This window comes from Acinonyx jubatus, chromosome B3 (assembly GCF_027475565.1).
Source record: "Acinonyx jubatus isolate Ajub_Pintada_27869175 chromosome B3, VMU_Ajub_asm_v1.0, whole genome shotgun sequence".
Classification (NCBI taxonomy): Eukaryota; Metazoa; Chordata; class Mammalia; order Carnivora; family Felidae; genus Acinonyx; species Acinonyx jubatus.
Window position 1 is genome coordinate 91,610,586 of NC_069386.1, and position 21,937 is coordinate 91,632,522.

The 21,937-nt window shown below is 34.2% G+C and overlaps 1 protein-coding gene across 5 annotated transcripts in view; it reads left to right on the forward strand.

Annotated features, from left to right (window-relative positions):
- Positions 1-21,937, forward strand: part of TOGARAM1 (TOG array regulator of axonemal microtubules 1) — a 72,072-nt gene that overhangs the window by 47,191 nt on the left and 2,944 nt on the right. For 3 of the 5 annotated variants that reach the window (XM_053224418.1, XM_053224419.1, XM_053224420.1), the window contains 7 exons: positions 1,285-1,390; positions 1,845-2,080; positions 2,750-2,908; positions 6,266-6,392; positions 7,872-7,990; positions 18,410-18,641; positions 20,064-20,283. In XM_053224418.1, the coding sequence (XP_053080393.1) occupies positions 1,285-1,390; positions 1,845-2,080; positions 2,750-2,908; positions 6,266-6,392; positions 7,872-7,990; positions 18,410-18,641; positions 20,064-20,283 (1,199 nt within the window). The remainder of the gene's footprint in view (positions 1-1,284; positions 1,391-1,844; positions 2,081-2,749; positions 2,909-6,265; positions 6,393-7,871; positions 7,991-18,409; positions 18,642-20,063; positions 20,284-21,937) is intronic. The other 2 variants (XM_015072393.3, XM_053224421.1) reach the window with 2 other exon arrangements.

Consider the following 21,937-nt stretch of genomic DNA (forward strand, 5'->3'; position numbering starts at 1 on the left):
TCTGTCTGTGGCCTCTTTGTAGCCTCATCCCCTACAGTGCTCTGCCTTACTTATCCACTCTAGCCATCTGGCTATTTCCTTAACACCCAGCTCATTTATACCTCAAGATCTTTGTACTTAATCTTTGAACACTCTTCCAAGTGGCTTCTCTCTCACTTCATGTGAGTATCAAATGTCACCTCCTCAGGAAAGCCTTCTGGCATGACTTTTACTAAGATAGTGTACTTTTCCCCATCCTCTTATATTGCTTTATTTTTAATATTGCTACCCAACCTTATGTTTCATTTTAACATTCTTCTTAGCAATTTGATTATGATGTTCCATGTTGTGGGGTTTTTTTTGTGTGCTATCCTGTTTGGGGTATATTCTTACATTCGAGGGTTCATAGTTTTGATCAAATTTGGAAAAATTTTAGCCACTTTTTCTTAATTACTTTTTCTGCCTCCCTCTCTCTTGACTGTACTTTCTGTTATTTATGTGTATAGAAGAGTTGTTTCTGCATTTAAATTGTAATTGTAAGCTGTTTTATCCTTTTGAAAAAATGATCATTTTGAACCGGAAAGCTATTAACAAATAGATCCATTTACTCTTGCCACCTTGGATTCTTAGGTGTTTTTCCTTTCTCTGAAGTTTCCATAACTCATTCAGGGAATTTAAATGCTTTAAAAAATGACCACCATCAATATTACCCAAGGAAATATTATAATATTTCTAAGGAAATTCATTTTGGCTCAGATTTTCAAACCTGCAAGATGAAAATCATCAAATTTGTATTGTTAACATCTAAATCCCACTTGAATCCCACCCTCTTGTTAGTACTGTCTACCCTTCATCTACCTCATTAAGCCAGATAATGAAAGAAAAATACAAATTATAGAACCATCTGTTGGTGGTTTTCTGCTTTTGGATTATATATTTGTCAGTGAGGTAATTGCTTCTCTCCTTCCGTTTTTGTTTTATTGCTTCCCTCACCTTCTGTTCTCCAGAAAGAATATGGCATTCCTATCACTAGGGGGGAAATATTCCTTTTTATTTACAAAGCATGAACTTCGTTTGACTGTCAATGTTGATTTTGGGTCTTAAAAGATATTTTGAATCATTGAAGAGAGCTATTGGAACAAACAAAACTATGTATTTTTTATTTGAAATTCCTAAATGGTATGGGAGAATAAGCAAGGTCTCCTCTTTGGCAGTATTTCATGCACACAAGACAAGATATCTGAGATCCTGTTGTTTGAGCCCCATGTAGTAAGTGATTCCGTCATTTGTTTCTTTTTCCCATAGGGAGAAGAAAATTGAAGGACTGAATTTTATTAGATGCTTAGCTGCTTTTCATTCTGAAGTATTGAACACAAAGTTGCATGAAACAAGTTTTGCAGTAGTTCAAGAGGTAAACTTAGTTTTCAGCCCAGTTAAGGGTTGTTTGGATGACAAAGAATAAATATGCCACATTTATTTGACTTTAAAAAATATTTCTGTACTAAGTGATATAAACAATAAACAGCTTGTATGTAGTTAAAAGTAGCTTATGTTTGGGTGGCTCAGCATTACAGCATGTGACTCTTGATCTTGGGTTTGTGACTTTCAGCCCGTAAAATCTAAACGGTAGATTTTACTTTAAAAAAAAAAAAAAAGTAGCTTATACCTTACTTCACAACTTTTTTTTTTAATTTTTTTTTTTTACTTCACAACTTTAGAAAAAAATTGTTACATGTTAATTTTTAGGGCGTAAGATAATATGTATTAAAACAGGTTACTGTAATAGTAAATGTGGTTTCAAAGTTATTATTACTGATTTTCTTTCAGAATATCAGCAAAATATACATTTTGGAAATTTTTTTTAGGTGAAAAATTTACGCTCTGGAGTTTCTCGTGCTGCTGTGGTCTGTTTAAGTGATCTTTTCACTTACCTGAAAAAGAGCATGGATCAAGAACTAGATGCTACAGTAAAAGTTTTGTTGCACAAGGCTGGAGAATCAAATACATTTATAAGAGAAGATGTTGACAAAGCCCTGAGAGCTATGGTCAGCAATGTAACTCCTGCACGTGCAGTTGTTGCTCTTATCAGTGGAGGACAAAGGTAATGTTCAAAATAATCAATGTGTCCTTAAACTAAAAAGTCAATTGTTTGTAGTCTGGGATATAGGGAAAAAAAGCAAACATCAGTATTATTTCAGTCAAAAAATAAGTAATTCCCATATGATAAACATCAGATTAGGTGGAGAGCATATAAAGAATAATAATATTGGTATTATAGTAATTTTACTTACATTCATAGATACGGAACTAAATAAATGTCAGTGACTATGAGTTTGTTTTGTTTTTAACTTCTTTTTTTTCATTTGTTTTTTGTTGTTGTTGTTGTTGTTTTTAACTTCTTAGGTGGAGGGTAACTAATGTAATTTGTCATTTTAGCCTCCAAGGATGGTTGTTGAGGGTTAGAAGAGGTTTAATCATTTTTTTTTTTTTCCAACGTTTATTTATTTTTGGGACAGAGAGAGACAGAGCATGAACGGGGGAGGGGCAGAGAGAGAGGGAGACACAGAATCGGAAACAGGCTTCAGGCTCTGAGCCATCAGCCCAGAGCCTGACGCGGGGCTCGAACTCCCGGACCGCGAGATCGTGACCTGGCTGAAGTCGGACGCTTAACCGACTGCGCCACCCAGGCGCCCCTAATCATTTAACTTTAAAGGTACATCTTTGGTAAATAGTTTATACATCCGATTTGTTTGGCCATGTTTTCCTGTAGCCATTTACACATTGCGGTAAGAAGATGTACAGCCCAGCACTTATCAGATGTAGTGGAATTTATGGAACCAGAGCGTATTTTATCTGGAACAAAGGATATGGCTGACCGCATATTACCAGCTGCTGCCAAGTTTGCTCAGGACAGTTCACAAGAAACCAGGTGAATAGCTGCTAATAATATTTGCTGAATCTGTTAGGAAAATGGCTTGAAAGTAGGCAGCAAAGGTTAAAAAAGAATAAACATTTTTCCTAAATTGACAAGTGGGGTCCACAGGGATTGGTGCTGGGGGATGGACTTATTTAACCAATTTGCAAATGATCTTGAGGGAGTGCACAGTGAATTCTCCAAATTTGCGGATGACATTACCTACTTCTGGGTAGTGAGATGCCATGTCACAGGGATGAACTGCATGAAAACGGCACAAGACTGAGTGGGCAGAAAAGTGGCAGAAGAACTTTATTTTGGGCAAGTGTAAGGTAATGCCTTTAGGGGAAGTGATATATTTTCCAAGCTGTTAGGTGAAATCATGGAAGTAGGTGCACATGAAAAATACAGGAAGCAAAATGGGTAACATATTATCTTCTGAAACATGATATAGCTGCACTTAGAAAATCCCATAAATTTCTGAACACTGTATTTGAAGAACAATTTTACAAAGGTTAAGAACAGTCAAGAGAGAAATGACGAAATAATTAAGATGTGGATGGTACATTATCCGTGTTGGTAACTTTTTTTTTTTAAGTAAACTCTTTGCCCAAAGTGGGTCTTAAGGCCATGACCCCAGCATCAAGAGTCATATGGTCTACTGACTGAGCCAGCCAGGTGCCCCTAGATGTATTGGTGGCAGAAATTTTAGATGTAGTCAGGAGCCTAAGTTCAATTCCTAGCCCCAGTTACTGTTTGCCCTAAAGCAAATTACTTACTGTCTGTTAGGCTAGGTTTTCTTGTATGTAAAATTAGGAAGGTGGGACTAGGTGGTTGATAATGTCCCATACAAAAGTCTAAAAATTTATGGCAGTTACATATGAAGATAGATTAAAAGTGGGGAGGGGGGATCCTGAGTTCATAGAGACTAAAGTAAAGAAGGGTATTAAAGTTTTAACCTTTTTAAGACAAAGGTATCCTTGACTTTAGGTAACTGGAGTTAATCTTATGGAAATCATTATACCAGAAGCTAATATAGAAAGTCAATGTATTCATTTTCTATTGCTGTGTAACAAAGTGCCACAAACATAGTGGTGTAAGGCAGCACAGACTTTTTTAGCTTAGTGTTCTTTAGGTTAGAAATCTTGCATGGCTCAACTGCTTTCTCAGCTTAGGGTCTCCCAAGACTGAAATCAAAGTAACGATAAGGCTGGGATCTTATGTAGAGGCTCTGTAGAAGAATCTGCTTCCAAACTCCTTTTGGTGGTTAGCCAAATTTAGTTCCTTATAGTTTTAGGACTGAGGTCTCTATTTCTTTGCTGTTGTCAACCAGGGTCCTCTTTCAGCTCCTTAGGGCCACCCAAATTCCTTTTTATGCAGCCCCCTCCATCTTCAAGCCAAAAACAGTATGTTGAGTCCCCCTGTTGCTTAGAAGCTGTCTTACTTCCTCTTCTCTTACCAGCCATAGAAAGCTCTCTGCTTTTAAGGGCCTGTCTGATTAGATTAGGCCCACCCAGAAAATCTCCATATCTTAGAGTTAACTATACCATATAATATAACATAATCCTGGAAGTTATATCTCATATTTACAAATTGTAGGGATTAGAGCAGGACATCTTTGAGGAGCCATTTTAGAAGTTGTGTATACCAAAGTAAAGTTCAAAGCAATTTAGGAGGGTTCAGATCATAATAGACTAGTTAGGAACAAGAAAAAGATTAATAATGGTTGTTTTGTGTACATCTTTAAAAAAAAAAATTTTTTTTAAGGTTTATTTTTGAGAGAGAGAGAAAGACAGATGGAGCACAAGCAGGGGAGGGCAGAGAGAGGGGGAGACACAGAATCCGAAAGTAGGCTCCACGGTCTGAGCTGTCAGCACAGAGCCTGACGTGGGGCTCATACTGACCAGCTGTGAGATCATGACTTGGGTCGAAGTCAGACGCTTAACCGACTGAGCCACCCCAGCGCCCCTGTTTTGTGTACATCTTAACCTTTCCTTAAATGACATGGTAAGTGTTTTAATCCATTTCATCATTTCTTGATTTCTTATTTGAAGTTTTAAAGTTATAAAATAGTTACACCTTTACAGTTTTAATATTTCTCACATTTAGTGTCCCCATTGCTTGTTTACTTGATTGTTTTAGCCATTCTCCTATCATTAAGGGCTTGTGATGGACCTACAGTTTTTAATATTCTTGGCTAAAAGTTATAATCATCCTTGAAACTATAACTGATTAGGAACTACTTATCAGGGTGTAGACTTTATTCTGGTTCTGAGGAGAGAACGGTAGTTTTTATTTTCTGATACTACCTCTCTATAATTTCATTATAGTTGGAGTCTAGTTGATACAGATATTTCTGAAATCATTCTGTACCCTCTCCCTATCCCCCAAGCCTTGCCTTCTCTGCTTCTTCTAGTTCCTTATATTCCAATTTGTAGGGAAAAAAATAACTGTAATTAGCTTTAGGGCCACGCCTCCTTGAAGGATAGTGATATGGTATAATTAAAAGGTACTGTAAGACCCCTCTATTCAAAAATATCTCCAGTATACACTTCTATATCTGCTGTTCTTCCATTAGAATGATATCTGGGCTAAATGATATATTAGCTTTAGGGCCACGCCTCCTTGAAGGATAGTGATATGGTATAATTAAAAGGTACTGTAAGACCCCTCTATTCAAAAATATCTCCAGTATACACTTCTATATCTGCTGTTCTTCCATTAGAATGATATCTCGGCTTAAGGCTTTATCCTGAGAGAATTTTTTTTTAATGAATAATTTTGAAACTTATATATCATAAAAAATTTAGTTTGGAGAGCATTACACACTCATTAATATATCATCAATGATTTATCAACTAACTTTGGGTGTGTTTTAGGTAGTAGAGAATAGGTTTTGAAGAATTGGAACCCAGGTAAGTTTTGGCATGAAAAAAAAAAGGTTCTGTATTTCCTACAGAACCTAGGGAAGGTTGACTTAGGTCAGAACATCTGACCAGCAGGGGAGCAGCAAAAGCTCACTGGGCAAGGAGCCCAGGATAAAGACAAACTTCTCCTAACTCACAGTTCTGCCAAATGCTGGCCTTGATATGGGCCCTAGGGTGTCTGAAAAATAGAATTCAAGCTTTTGGCTCTCCATCTGACATATAACTGAAAGAATTGAAGCTATAGTGTTTTTTAAAGGTGAGGGGCAGGAAAATGCTTTATTCCAGCTCAATTAATATAACTACATTTCAGTGGTTTATTTAAAATAGGGATGACAGTTTTGATGTTGATAGATTTTTTTTCTGTTGAAAAAATTGCATCTAAGGACAGAAACTGAGTTTGTTTAAGGTATATAACATTATTTACATATTTCTCAAATATCCATAGGTACTATGGTCGAAAGATGCTTTTCCTTTTGATGTGTCATCCAAACTTTGATAAAATGCTTGAAAAATATGTCCCATCTAAAGACTTGCCATATATTAAGGAATCTGTTAAAAGCTTACGGCAAAAGGTATGTGGAAAAAGTTTATTTTATAAACAGCTTTAAAAGCAAAGTACCAGAAAAAAATAATAATAAAAAATAAATAAAAGCAAAGTACCAGGAAGCTAAAGGATACAAGTAATTACTTCAATTATTTCTCTGTTAACCATTCAGACTGTATCTATAGTAGCATTTCAACAACTGCAGTTGAAAAACTTGGAGTAGACATTCATAGTGTTGGTAAGTGTTTATTGAACAGAAGCTCGATACTTGATAGAACATAGTGTAGTTTACTGGAGTGACAAGACTTGGGTTTGAGTCACAACTCTGAGAATTAGCGAACTATAATGTTAGGTACATCACTTCATTTCTTTAACCTGAAGTTTTATTTTTATAAGGTAAGAATAGTGATGTTCTTCATGCTTGATTCCTACTTTATTTACCTTGCATATTCCACTATTAGAATTCCTGTCACACTGTAGAACATTAATTGGGAGCTGCTTGAGGGGAAGCCCCATGTCTTATTTATCCTGGTAGATAATGGGGATTCGGACATGTCTGAAATGAGTGACTGAGGGAATATCACGTAAATTAAAATATGAAAAGTGTCTTATAAAAAAGTAATCCACTTACATATTATTTTTTACAAAAATATGTTAAATAATCTAGAATTATTCTGTGGTAATTTATGTTATTCTTTACTGATAATCTTCGGCAAAGGATTCATTTACGTTAAGGATAGTATTTCAAAGATGTATGATAATATACATTTTAGAGCATTTTCTTCTGCTCATTTAGCTTAATTCATACAGAAATAACTAAAGTAACCATGCAAAAAATTATCTTACCAGCGTGAGGCAGATTATATTTGTGAGTCATTTCAAGTACAAGTATTTTTAAATAGTTCTTATGTAAGTGTTTATTCTCACACTGGAATTCATTATTCTCACACATAGGAATTCATTATTTATGTAATGTGTTCATATTTTCTCTACAGATTTTAAGGTTTAAGAAGAATACTTATAAAACATAGCATATTAATTTTAAAAATGTTAAACAGTTTTACCCTGCCAGTGTCATTTCCTATTAATTTGGTTAATTTACTACTAATTAGAAGGTATTTTATGTATTGATACCTTTTGAAGCAGAAGCATAGCAGATTATTAAAATGCTTTCAATTACAAAGATCAATAATGGGTTCTCTGAAAATTGCATTGTATAAATTATTTCACTTTACTAGTTTTGAAATTTTTAGGGGCGTCTGGGTGGCTCAGTCAGTTAAGTGTCCAACTTCAGCTCAGGTCTTAATCTCCCGGTTCGTGGGTTCAAGCCCCGTGTCAGGCTCTGTGCTGACAACTCAGAACCTGGAGCCTCCTTCGGATTCTATACCTCGCTGTCCCTCTGCCCCTCCCTACTCACACTGTTTCTCTCTCTCAAAAATAAATAAACATTTTTAAAAATTTTTTAAAAAGACTTTTATTACACTGCCTTTCTTTATATTACTTAAAGGGTTTGGGAGAGATACCACTAGATACTCCTTCAGCAAAAGGAAGACGATCTCATACTGGTACTGTTGGAAATACACGGTCATCCTTTGTTTCTAGAGATGCTTTCAATTCAGCTGAAAGGTAGGCTCATTTGATAGTTCACATCATTGGAGAAATTACTCCCTAGTGATAGTAGTCTCATTTGGATATTTTTATGAACTATTCCAGGGATATTTGTCAAAACTGAATGGAGTTTTAAAAGTTGAAAGTAAGAACTTAGAAAGTGTGAGGTAATTAGATTTAATAAGGGAATTGCATATTCACAGCAGCTTTCTTTTATATGTACTAAACAGTATTAAAGCATTAATGTGGTTTAATAAAGTGCTGTTGAACTTGTCAATATTAGGCCTGTGTTGGACAACTCTAATTGATTTTGTATTAATTTATAGCCTTTACTTTTTCCCCTTGATTATGAAAATAATACATAATTATGATTAAAGAAAAAAAAAACTTTAGAAAATCCAGACATTATAAGAACAATTTAACCAATCACCACCAGGCAGAAGAATCCTCTTAAAATTTTTATGAATATAATTACATATGCTATTGTGGAACCTGTTTACATTATGTAACATGTAATAGATTGATTATATAACTTAAAATTTTTTTTCTTTTGAAAGTATGATCTCTGGCATATTTTAAAATATATTTTAAACATTATTTTTAAAACTACATGGTAGATATATAAGTATCTTTCATATTTTCTAGATTTGTATATTTTTGAAATATTTCATAAACTAAAATATACATTTTGTTAAAAAATTAAAATCCATGTGAAAATACATGCTTTTGGGACCTTGCTATTCTAAGTACAGTCCATAAAACAGCCCCATTGGCATCCCCTAAGAACTTACTAGAAATTTGAATCTTAAAAAAAAGAAAAAAAAGAAATCTAAATTTTGTAATCTTCCCAAGCCTGTGGAATCAGAACCTGCTGTTTTTTTCACGTTAAGGTATAATCACAGGCGTACCTGGGTGGCTCAGTCGGTTAAGCATCTGACTTGACTTCAGTTCAGGTCATGATCTCCAGGTTCATGAGTTTGAACCCTGTGTCGGGCTCTGCGCTCACAGTCCGGAGCCTGCTTGGGATTCTTTGTCTTCTCGCTCTCTGCCCTTACCCAACTTGTGTGTATGCGAGTGCTCTCTCTCTTTCACTCTCTCTGTCTCAAAAATAAATAAAACTTTAAAGAAGTGTCATTGAATATTTAAAAAAAAAAAGATACAATCACATAAAATCCTGGGTCAGACATTTTGGTCAAAAACTTTTTTTGCAACCAACGAAAAGTAGCTTTTTAAATATTCATTGAGAATATACTGTGTACCAAGCCCTTTCTGGTCAGTTACTTATTTTGTAGATGTCTCTTAATTGGGTATTATCTGATCATTTTTCACAGTTAGATTTGAGGTTATGCATTTTTTGACAAAAAATACCTCAAAAGTCAAGTTGTACCCTTCTCAGTGCATCATTTCATGAGGTGCATGATGTTGCTGTGCCTTCTTACTGACTGTGTTAACCTTGATCCTCTGATAAGGTGGTTTCTCTTGGGTTTCGTCACTGCAAAATTACTATTTTCCCCCTTATAAATAATAGATATTTTGGAATACTTTGAGACTATATAAACCTCTTGTTTCTCATCATACTGTAGTTTACAAATCTTAGCAACCATTGATGGATCTTGCCTGCAGCAATTATTGTGGGATTTATTAATTTATTTATTTATGTCTAATGGTGATCTTTTATTTACCTTATTCTTCTACATTTATTAGTTGAATTTTTGCATGAAGAAAACTGCTACTTTTCCTCCATGTATTCACTTACTCAAATATTTATATTATTGTAGATGGATGGATTTTTATTTTATTTTATGGGTTATAATCTATCTATATCTATAAAAACTATTCATTACTCACTTTTTCAAATTGTTGCAACTTTAAGATCTCCCTCAGGTTGGCTGCTGTGCTTTGTCAACATGGCACATTTTACATTTCTTTATTTTTTGCCATCACAAGATTGCCCAGGATCAACTTGTATTATTTCCTCTTCTCTAATCTGTATGTTTCTAATTTCTTTTCCTTTCCTGTCTGAATTGCAATGACTAGAATATTGAATATGATGTTGCATACAAATATTAAGAACAAACATCTTACCTTATTCCTAATCTTAGGCACAAAACATTTGGTATTTTCCCACTAAGTATGATGTTAGCTATAGATTCATAAAAGTCCTTTATCAGGTTAAAGGTCCTTCCTCTTTCTAGTTTGAGTTTTTATTGTGAATGGTTATTGAATTTTGTCAAGTGATTTCTCAATGTCTATTAGGATAATCATGTATTTTTCCTTTATTCTATTAATATGAATGGTTTACAGTCATTGATTTCCAAATGTTGAAAAAAGATAACTTGTATTGCTTGGATTAGTAGCACTTGATCATGAAGTGTTATATTTTTAATATATCACTGGTGTTGGTTTGCTAAAATTAGGTGGGTATTTTTTGTCTATAGTCGTGGGATCTGTAGTTTTCTTGTCTTAGGATGTCTTTGGTTCTGTTATGGGAGTAATGCTGGATAATACCTTGTGGTTTCTTCTTTAATACATGGGCTATTTAGAAATGTGTTTCTTACCAGCTGTATAAGATGGTTCCAGTTTTAACACCTCCTCATCAATATGTGTTATTCTCCAAGTGGGTATAAACTGGTATCTCATATGACAAAGACTTTTTCTTTAGCTATACTTTACACAGGCTTTTTATCCATGAATCCTCTAAGTCTGCTTGTTAGCTATAAATTCCAGCTGTCTTTACTGCATTCAGAATTGAACACCTTCTGACTATCTCCTCTATTGCAGTAGTCATGACCCCTATTCCAAAGTCTTAAATAAAGTCTTCTTTATAACTTTACAATGTCAGAATAATTATTATTTACCACGTTATAGTTTTGACTTGTGTTTCTTAGTATGTCTTTTTAAAGTATGTTTTTTGTAAAAATATATGTTATATTTAATATATATTTATATATCTGATTAAATCTTGCTTTTTTATCTAATAATCTCTCCCCTTTAATTAGAGTATTTGACCATTTCTATTTGGTATAATTATTCATATGGTTGGGTTTAAGCCTATCATGTTGATATTTTTTTTTACATTATTTTTCAATCTATCCTGGTTTTGTTTCTTTTTTCCACTTTTCCTGCCCTTTTTTTATCCAAATTTTTACTTAAATTCTAGTTATCATACAGTGTAATATTAGTTTCATGTGTAGAATTTAGTGATTCATCACTCACATACAACACCCCAGTACTCATCCCAAGTGCTGTCCTTAATACCCATCACCCATTTAACCCATTCCCCCACCCAAATCCCCTCCAGTAACCATCAGATTGTTCTCTATAGTTAAGAGACTGTTTCCTGGTTGGCCTCTTTTTTTTCCCTTCCTCTGTGCTCTTTTGTTTCTCAAATGCCACATATGAGTGAAATCATATGGTATTTGTCTTTCAATGACGGACTCATTTTGCTTAGCATAATACACTGGCTCCATCCACATCATTGCAAATGGCAAGATTTTATTCTCCTGATGGCTAAGTAACATTCCAGTGTGTGTGTGTGTGTGTGTGTGTGTGTGTGTATGTATGTATAATATATACATATTATATACACATGTATATTATATACATATAACTATATACATGTATATATTATACACACACATGCATACACAAACACATACATACATCCACACTACCTCTTCTTTATCCATTCATCAGTAGATAGACATTTGGGCTCTTTCCATAATTTGGCTATCATTGATAGTGCTGCTATAAACATTGGTGTGCATGTGCCCCTTTGAATCAGTATTTTTGTATCCTTTGGGTAAATACCAGTAGTACAATTGCTGGATTGTAGGATAGTTCTATTTTTAATTTTTTGAGGAACTTCCATACTGTTTTCCAGAGTGGCTGCACCAGTTTGCATTCCCACCAGCAGTGTAAGAGGGTTCCCTTTTTTCTGCAGCCTTGCCAACACTTGTTCTTTCCTGTGTTGTTCATTTTAGCCACTCTGACAGGTGTGAAGTGATATCTCATTGTAGTGTTGATTTGTATTTCTCTGATGACCAGTGATGTTGAGCATCTTTTCATGTGTCTGTTTGTGTGTCATATGACGTATCAGATATGTCATTTGCAAATATCTTCTCCTATTCCATAGGTTGCCTTTTAATTTTGTTGATTGTTTCCTTTACTATGCAGAAGGTTTTTATTTTGATGAATTCCCAATAGTTTATTTTTGTTTTTGTTTCCCTTGCCTCAGGAGATCTATCTAGTAAGAAGTTGCTGCAGCCAATGTCAAAGAGGTTATTGCCTGTATTCTCCCCCAGGATTTTAATGGTTTCCTGTCTCACATTTAGGTCTTTCATCCATTTTGAATTATTTTTGTATATGGTGTAAGAAAGTGGTCCAATTTCATTCTTGTGCATGTTGCTGTATGGTTTTCTCAACACCATTTGTTGAAGAGACTGGTTTTTTTTCCATTGGATATTCTTTCCTGCTTTGTTGAAGATTAATCAACTATATAGTTGTGAGTTTATTTCTGGATTTTCTATGTGTTCCATTGATTTATGTGTCTATTTTTGTGCCAGTCCCATACTGTCTTAATCATTACAGCTTTGTAATATAACTTGAAGTCCAGAATTATGATGCCTCCAGCTTTGCTTTTCTTTTTCAAGGTTGCTTTGGCTATTCAGAGTCTTTTGTGGTTCCACACAAATGTTAAGATTGTTTCTTCTCGCTTTGTGAAAGATGCTGTTGGTATTTTGATTGAGATTGCATTAAATGTGTAGATTGCTTTGGTTAGTATAAACATTTTAACAGTATTTGTTCTTTCAATCCATTAGTGTGGAATGCTTTTCTTTATGCCGTCTTCAATTTTTTTTTTTTTTTTGAGAGAGAAAATGAGAGAGAGAGAGAGTGCAAACCAGGGAGAGGGACTGAGGAAGGGAGGGAGAGAGGGAGAGGGAGAGGGAGAGGGAGAGAGGGAGAGAGGGAGAGAGAGAGAGAGAGAGAGAGAGAGAGAGAGAGAGAGAGAGAGATTCTTAAGCAGGCTCCATCCATGCTCAGCACGGAGCCCGATTTGGGGCTCAATCCCACCTTGAGATCATGACGTGACCTGAAATCAAGAGTCAGGCACTCAACTGACTGAGCCACCTAGGCATCCTTTCTATTTCTTTCATCAGTGTTTTTATAGTTTTCAGAGTATAGATCTTTTACCTCTTTGGTTAAGTTTATTCCTAGGTATCTTATCATTTTTGGTGCAATTGTAAATGGGATGGATTCTTTGATTTCTCTTTCTGCTGCTTCCTTATTGGTGTAAAAGAATGCAACAGATTTTTATACATTGTTTTTGTACCTTATGACTTTACTGAATTCATGTTTCAGTTCTAGTAATATTTTGGTGGAGTCTTTTGGGTTTTCTACATAGAGTATCATGTCATTTGCAAATAGTGAAAGTTCAACTTCTTTCTTGCGAATTCAGATGCCTTTTATTTCTTTGTGTTGTCCGATTGCTATGGCTAGGGCTTCCAGGACTATGTTAAATAACAGTGGTGAGAGTGGACATCCTTGTCTTGTTTCTGACTGTAGTGGAAAAGCTCTCAGTTTTTCCCCATTGAGGATGATTTTAGCTGTGTTTTTTTTGTGTGTATGGCCTTTATTATGTTGAGGTATATTCCCTCTATCCCCACTTTCTTGAGGATTTTTATCATGAATAGATAATGTACTTTGTCAAATGCCTTTTCTGCATCTATTGAAAAGATCATATAGTTATCCTTTCTTTTAAAAATGTGGTGTATCATGTTGATTGATTTGCGAATATTGAACCACCCTTGGAGCCCAGGAATAAATCCCAGTTAATCATCGTGAATGATTCTTTTAATGTACTGTTTGATGGGTTTGTTGGTATTTTGTTGAGAATTTTTGCATCCATGTTCATCAGGGATATTGGCCTGTAGTTCTCATTTTTAGTGAAGTTGTTTCTCTGGTTTTGGAATCAGGGTAATGCTGGCCTGATAGAATGAATCTGGAAGTTTTCCTTCCTTTTCTATTTTTTGGAATAGTTTGAGAAGAATAGGTATTAACTCTTCTTTAAATGTTTGGTAGAATTCACCTGTGATGCCATTTGTCCCTGGGCTTTTGTATCTTTGGAGATTTTTTATTATTGATTCAGTTTCTTTGCTGGATATCGATCTGTTCAAATTTTCTGTTTCAGTTTTGGTAATTTATATGTTTCTAGGAATTTATCCATTTCTTCCAAGTTGTCCATATAATTTTTGGCACACAATTTTTCATAACATTCTCATAATTATTTCTATTTCTGTGTAGTTAGTTTTTATTTTTCCCCTCTCATTTGTGGTTTTAATTATTTGGGTTCATTCTCTTTTCTTTTTTAGAAGTCTGGCTAAGGGGTTATCAATTTTATTCTTTCAAAGATCCAGCTCTTACTTTTATTGATCTGTTCCACTATTTTGGTTTTTTGTTGTTGTTGTTTGTTTCTATATCGTTTATTTCTGCTCTAATCTTTATTATTTCCCTTCTTTTGCTGGCTTTAGGTTTTGTTGTTGTTTTTTCTAGCTGCTTTAGGTGTAAGGTTAGGTTGTTTCATTTGAGATTTTTCTTGCTTCTTGAGATAGACCTGTATTGCTGTATACTTCCTTTTTCCTTTTTCTCCACATCCTCACCAACACTTGTTATTGCTTGTCTTTTTAATAATAGCCATTCTTACAAGCATGAGACAATATCTCATGATGGTTTGATTTGTATTTCCCTGATGATTAATGATGTTGAACACCTTTTTCATGGACTTGTTGGCCATTTGTATGGCTTCTTTGGAAACAATGTCTATTCAGTTCCTCTGCCCATATTTGTTTTGTTTGTTTGTTTGTTTGTTTGTAGGTGTTTGTTTTCTAGGTTTTTGGTTTTGTTTTTTGTTGCTGTTTTGCTATTAAGTTGTGTGAGGTCTTTATATTTTTTGGGTATTAACCTCTTTCTCTTCAGATATATGATATGCAAATGTTTTCTCCCATTTTGTAGGCTGTCTTTTCATTTTTGTTGATGGTTTCTTCTGTGCAGAAGCTTTAACTTTGATATGGTCCTACGTGCTTATATTTGCTTTTGTTGTCAAATCCAAAAAATTACTGCTGAGACCAGTGCCAATGAGCTTACCACGTATGTTTTCTTCTATGAGTTTTGTGGTCTTATATTTAAGTCTTTAATCCATTTTGAGTTGATTTTTGTGTATGGAGTAAGATAGAGGTCCAGTTTCACTCTTTTTGCATATGGCTGGCTGTTTGGTTTTCCTGGCAGTATTTATTGAGGAGATTATTCTTGCCCCGTTGTATGTTCTTAGCTCCTTTATCATAAATTAATTGGTGGATTAATTAACCTCTGGGTTTATTTCTGGTCTCTTTATTCTGTTCCATTTATACATGTGTTTGTTTCTATGCTAATACCCTGCTGTTTTGAATGAGAAAGTATGATGCCTTCGGCCTTGTTCTTCTTAGAATTGCTTTGGCTATTCTAGGTTTTTTGTGGTTCTATAAAAATTTCAAGATTGTTCTATTTCTGTGAAAAATGCTGTTGGAATTTCTATGGGGATTGCATTCAGTCTGTAGATTGCTTTGGGTAGTAAGGACATTTTAACAATATTAATTCAGTACATGAGCATGAAATATCTTCCACTTATTTATATCTTCTTCAGTTTCTTTTATCAAGGGTTTATAGAGTAGAAATCTTTTACCTTGGCTAAATTCATTACTAGGTATTTTATTATTTTTCATGCATTTGTAAATGAAATTGTTTTTTAATTTCTTGTTCTGATAGTTTTTTGTTAGTGTGTAGAAATGCCACTGATTTTTATATATTGATTTTATATCCTGAAATCATTAGTTTCTGAGTTTTTTTGGTGGATTATTTAGGATTTTCTATATAAAGTTGACCCTTAGACAATGCAGGGGTTAGGGGCATTGACCCTCATGCAGCTGAAAATCTACAAACAGCATTTGACTCCCCAAAAAGTTAACTACCTACTGTTGACCAGAAGCCTTACTTGATAAACATAATATAAGCAGTTGATTAACACATATTTTGTATATTGTATGTTTTAAATGCTGTATCCTTATAGTAAAGTAAACTAGACAAATGTTAAAAAAAATCATAAGGAAGAGAAAATACATTTACAGTACTGTACTATGAAAACTTCACATGTAGGGGTGCCTGGGTGGCTCAGTCCATTGAGCATCTAGCTTCAGCTCAGGTCATGATCTCACAGTTTGAGTTTGAGCCCTGCCTTGGGCTCTGCACTGACAGTGCAGAGTATGTTTGGGATTCTTTACCTCTCTCCCTCTCTCTCTGCCTCTCCTTCCCTCATACTTTCTCTCAAAATAAATAAATAAACTTAAAAAAAATATCCACATGTGGGGTACCTGGTGGCTCAGTTGGATAAGCATCCAACTTTGGCTCAGGTCATGATCTTGCAGTTCATGAGTTTGAGCCCTGTGTCGGGCTCTGTGCTGACAGCTCAGAGCCTGGAGCCTGCTTCAGATTCTGTGTCTCCCTGTCTCTCTGGTCCTACCCCGCTTGTGCTCTCTCTGTCTCTCAAAAATAAATAAACATTAAAAAAAAATTTTTTTTTAATCCACATGTAAGTGGACCTGCAGAGTGCAAACCCATGTTGTTTAAGGGCCAACTGTATATCATCTGTGAATAGAGGCAGTTTTACCTCTTTCTTTCTTACTTGGAGACTTTTTTTTCTTTTTCTTCATAATTGCTGTGGCTAAGACATCCAGTACTGCATTGAATAAGAGTGGCGAAAGAGGGTATCCTTATCTTATTCTTGTTCTCAAAGGAAAACATTTCAGCTTTTCATCATTGAGTATGATCTTAGCTTTGGGCTCATCATATGTGTCTTATTATGTTCAGGTATCTTCCATCTAAATCCAGTTTGTTGAATGGCTATTGAATTTTGTCAGATGCTTTTTCTTTATCTATTGAGAGGATGATACAATTTTTATTCTCAATTTTGTTAATATGGTGTATCACATTAATTGACCTGGAGATGTTGAGCCATTTTTGCATCCCTGGAATAAATGCCACTTGGTCATTGTGTATGATCCTTTTAATGTATTGCTGCTTCAGTTGCTAGTATTTCGTTGTTGAAGTTCTTTGCATCTGTGTTCTATGATCATTTTAATGCATTCTCTTTTTTTTATAAATTGTATTGATGTTAATATATACCTAGTGAGTTTCTCCATTTCACTCTTACTGTATCTTTCCCCCTAAGGTATATTCAATGCTATTCTACTATCAAATCCATTTTGTTTTGAACAGTAAAAAAGTCATCTTTAAACACAAGTATCAGTAATTAGATGACTTTTTGTGGTGTTCTTTTGTTTTACTCTTCATTTTTTCACCTTTTATGTATCATATACTTCTTAGTTTAAAGATAAATTTAATCCTCTGTTTTTTCTCATTGTATAGAATTAACCATTTTACAAATTAATCTCAGATTGATTTATTTAAATAAATTAAAAATAATGGATGAATACATCTAAGATCTGCATTCTAGATCACCATCCTGTGTCTACTTTTAAGATGATTCTGAGTCATTCATTAACCAGTGCTCTTAAGATAACGTTAGCATCATTTTTAATACTGGTAGTCAGAAATGGTAACTGGCAACTGTTACTATTGTCTGTAAGACTTATCAATTTGCATAAGGGATCATTTATCTGCCATATTGAGTCACCCCTTTATTGGAATAAAAAAATTATGCTAGTAATAGTAATTGAAATAATAAATCCTGTCAAGATTCTAGTTCTCCCACAAAAGTTCACATGGTTATTTTGAGTTAACATAGCAGGCCTGAGACTACTATTTTTGGAAAGTCCTACTTACAAGGTTAGCCTTTGGTTGGCATCTAGGAACTAGGATTTCAGGAGGATTGCCACTGTTCCTTAACTGATGAAGAGTAGTTTACTATACCAAAATTATTTGAGCAAACAATATGGTTTATGCTGAAGACCTGCTTTCCTTCTGGGAGCCTGGAATTTTAGTATATCGTAGGCAGAGGACCAACCATGACCAACTCTCAATAAACACCCTGAGCATTGGAGTCTCTAATAAGGTTCATTGGTAGACAGCATTTCACATGTGTTGTCACAGGTTGTTGCTGGAGTAATTAAATTTGTCCTATGTTACTTCACTGGGAATGGACCCCTGGAAGCTTATAGCTGTTTTTTTCCAGACTTTGACCCCTACGCTTTTTCCCTTTGTTTATTTTGTTTTGTATCCTTTTGCTGTAATAAATCATAGCTGTGAGTAAAACTACATGTTGAATCCTGTGAGTCCACCAAAGTCGGGGGAGATCGCAGGGACCCCCTTTAGCCTTGTGGCTATCAGATCAGTTTGTGAAATTTTGAGAAATATATATGTAATAAGATATGTTTATGTTTCTCATAGGATATTAAGAATGAAATTAAATTTACCTTTCTTTGACTTTAGAGAAGTAACTGAAATTCGTGACATCACCAGAAAATCAGTTCCCCGCAATTCCTTAGAAAGTGCTGAATACATTAAAGTCATAACAGGTTTATTAAATGCAAAAGACTTCCGTGATCGTATTAATGGGATTAAGCAGCTTTTATCAGATACTGAAAACAATCAAGAGCTTGTTGTTGGGAACATTGTGAAGGTAATGAACTGTCAAAATTAATTTTCATTTTCAATATGTAGCTAATAGCTCATTAGTATAAAAAATTGCCCTAACTCTTAGTACTTTATATGTATTGTTTTAAAATGTTAAGCTTAGAAGAATGAATTACTTTCTAGAACAATTCAAAGTAATTGGGAAAAAATAAGAAAATAAAATAATAATATAAGAAAACAGCTGCTTAATTTGTCTGAATTTTCCCACTAGATGGTAACTCTTTGAAAGCTCTGTATTCTCAGAGCTCTTGGAACCTGAAAGCTCTGTATTCTCAGAGCTCTCAGTGCATATATGTCAAGTGAATCAATAAATATTTTAAAAACCAGGGCATTTAGGTGCTCTGATATTACTTAAGAGTAGATATTAAAATTTTTATATGTAGATTAGAAATCTTATATATACTAATTTATATACCAATGTTAGACAACAAGCAATAGAAAAGAAGATAGTAATAAATGTTAGTGGTACCAGAGCATAGATGATTTATGCTTCTTCAGAGTTAATTCAGTTAATTCCATTAGTGATTTATTAATAAAATCCCATGTTAAATTTGTATTATGTGCATTAAACTTGGCCAGCATACCATTAACTACTCTTAATTCCAGTAATGTTGTCTCTTAATTTTCAGAAGAAAGGTACCATATTATCATGCGATGGGCACCAGAAAGTTGCATTTTCTGATATCTGTTGAGTAAAAATAAATCTCTTGGGAAGACTGTTCTCACCATGAAAATTTTTATTTATATATTAACTTTCATATTTTTATGAGAGATGTGTATATGTATATCAGCCTCATAGAATAGCTCTTCACTCACCTAATGTGACTAAAGATTTTGCTTATCATTCACTTTTTATATCTTAAACTTATGAAAGTTAAGAATTCTAAAGAGCAAGGAATAATTGTTAAACTAATCAGGTTAAAAGGTAGTAAAAATTTAACTCTGAAATTGCATATAAAATTCTCATAAGAAACCCAAACTGAAACTAAATCAAATCTCTATGGTTGTTACATATATAATTCTGTTATGAATAGTGATAAAAATGAAAACTTTCCTTGAGTTCTTAGAGTTAGCTAAGCTAACCACACCTTCCAAAAAATAACATTTTTATCACATTTACGGTAAATCAGTCATCTTCATACTAAGTCAAATTTCACAACCTGAATTTATCAGGATGTCTGTTTGAGTGATGTTTGAAGACCTGTCATTTTGTATAAGAAGGTTTGAGACTTAGATTTAACATCCACATTTTTATAACATTCCTATTATCTATGTTCAAGTTAAATAAGATGTTGTGTGTATGTTTTTAAATAGTATATTAATAGGATAAATACTACAGAATGCCAAAAAGAATTTAAATAGCTATAAACATTATTTCACATTAAATTATTTACCAATTTACTTTCAGATCTTTGATGCTTTTAAATCTCGGCTTCATGATTCCAATAGTAAAGTAAATCTGGTGGCTCTAGAAACAATGCACAAAATGATTCCTTTGCTTAAAGACAACTTATCTCCTATAATCAACATGCTAATTCCAGCAATAGTAGATAACAATCTGAATTCTAAGAATCCAGGCATCTATGCTGCTGCCACAAATGTTGTTCAAGCACTGAGTCAGCATGTAGGTAAGAAATCTTACTTTTGCACTCAAATTATTTTGACTTTACTTTCATACTTTCTGTCCTACACATGATGTACTTTGTATAATGTTGAAATCATAGATGTTAAATATTTGTCATTTAATGTGATATTTTCAGTAGTTTAAATTATTTTTAGAGTTTAACACTAACCCATTAAATTGACTTTCTCTTATTTTTGATTTTTCAGTCCTTTTATTCCTACCTCAACCTCACATCTGATGCAAAATTAACTCAAAATGGATTGTAGATTTAAATGTAAAACTTAACTGTAAATCTTTTAAGGATAACATAGGTAAAAATCCTTAGGACTTGAGGGCTTGGTGAAGAGTTGTTAGCATGATACTAAAAGCATGATCCATAAAAGTCAATAAATTAGACTTAATCAAATCTAAAAACATTTGCTCTGCCAAAAGACCTGTTAAGTACATAAAGAGACAAACTACAGTTTTGGAGTAAGTATTTGCAAACCACATGTCTGAGGAAGAACTCAGAATACATAAAGAACTCTCAAAACTGAACATTAAAACAAACAATCCAATTAGAAAATGGGCAAAGGACGTGAAGGAACACTTCACTGAAGACGATATATGCATGGCAAATAAACACATAAAAAAGATGTTTAACATCACTAGTCGTTAGGGAAATACAAATGCAGGTTAAGACCATGATCACTACACAAATATGTTCATCTGTTCAGGCTGCTTTAGCAAACTACCTACAGACTGACAGTGTAAAAACAAATATTTATTTCTCACAGTCCTGGAGGCTGCAAAGTTCAAGATCAAGGTACCAACAGATTTGGTATCTGGTAGAGGGCCCACTTCCTGGTTCCAGTGGAGCTTTCTGGGGCATCTTTTATGAGAGCTCTAATCCTATTTATGAGGGCTCCACCTTCATGACCTAATCATCTCCCAAAGTCCTCACCTCCAAATACCATAACAACAGGGATTGGGTTTCAACATATGAATTTTGGAAGACACAGACATTCAGTTTGTGTCATAGCAAGTATTAGGACAGCTAAAATTAAAAAGAGTGATAATACCAAATGCTGACAAGATTTCAGAGAAACTGGATCTCTGCTACATAAATAAAATGGTGTATCCACTCTAGAAAATGGCTTGTCAATTTCTTTAAAAAAAAAAAAAACTAAGCATACACTTAACCATATAACCCATCAGTTACATTCCTAGGCATTTATTCTACAGAAATGAAAACTTCCATCCAAGAAGTTACCCTCTTGTTCATAGCAGCTTTATTTACAAAAGTCAAAAACTTCAGGCAACCTAAATGTAATTCAGTGAGTTAATAGTGAAGAAATTTATGATACATCTATACCGTAAAATAGTACTTAGTAATAAAGTAGTATTATAGATACATGTAACAATTTGGATGGATCTAAAAGGGCATTATGCTTAGTGAAAAAGGACAGTCCCAAAAGGTCACATGCTGTAGGATGGCATCTTTGTATAGCCTCAAAATGGTAACATTTACAGAGATGGAAAACAAATTAGTGGTTATCAGGGTTTGCGGGCAGCTAGGAGGGGCTGGATGTGACTATAGAGCGATAGCTCTGCGGAGATCTTTGTGGTAATAGAATAGTTCCATATGCTAAGTGCAGTGATCATTACACAAATCTACA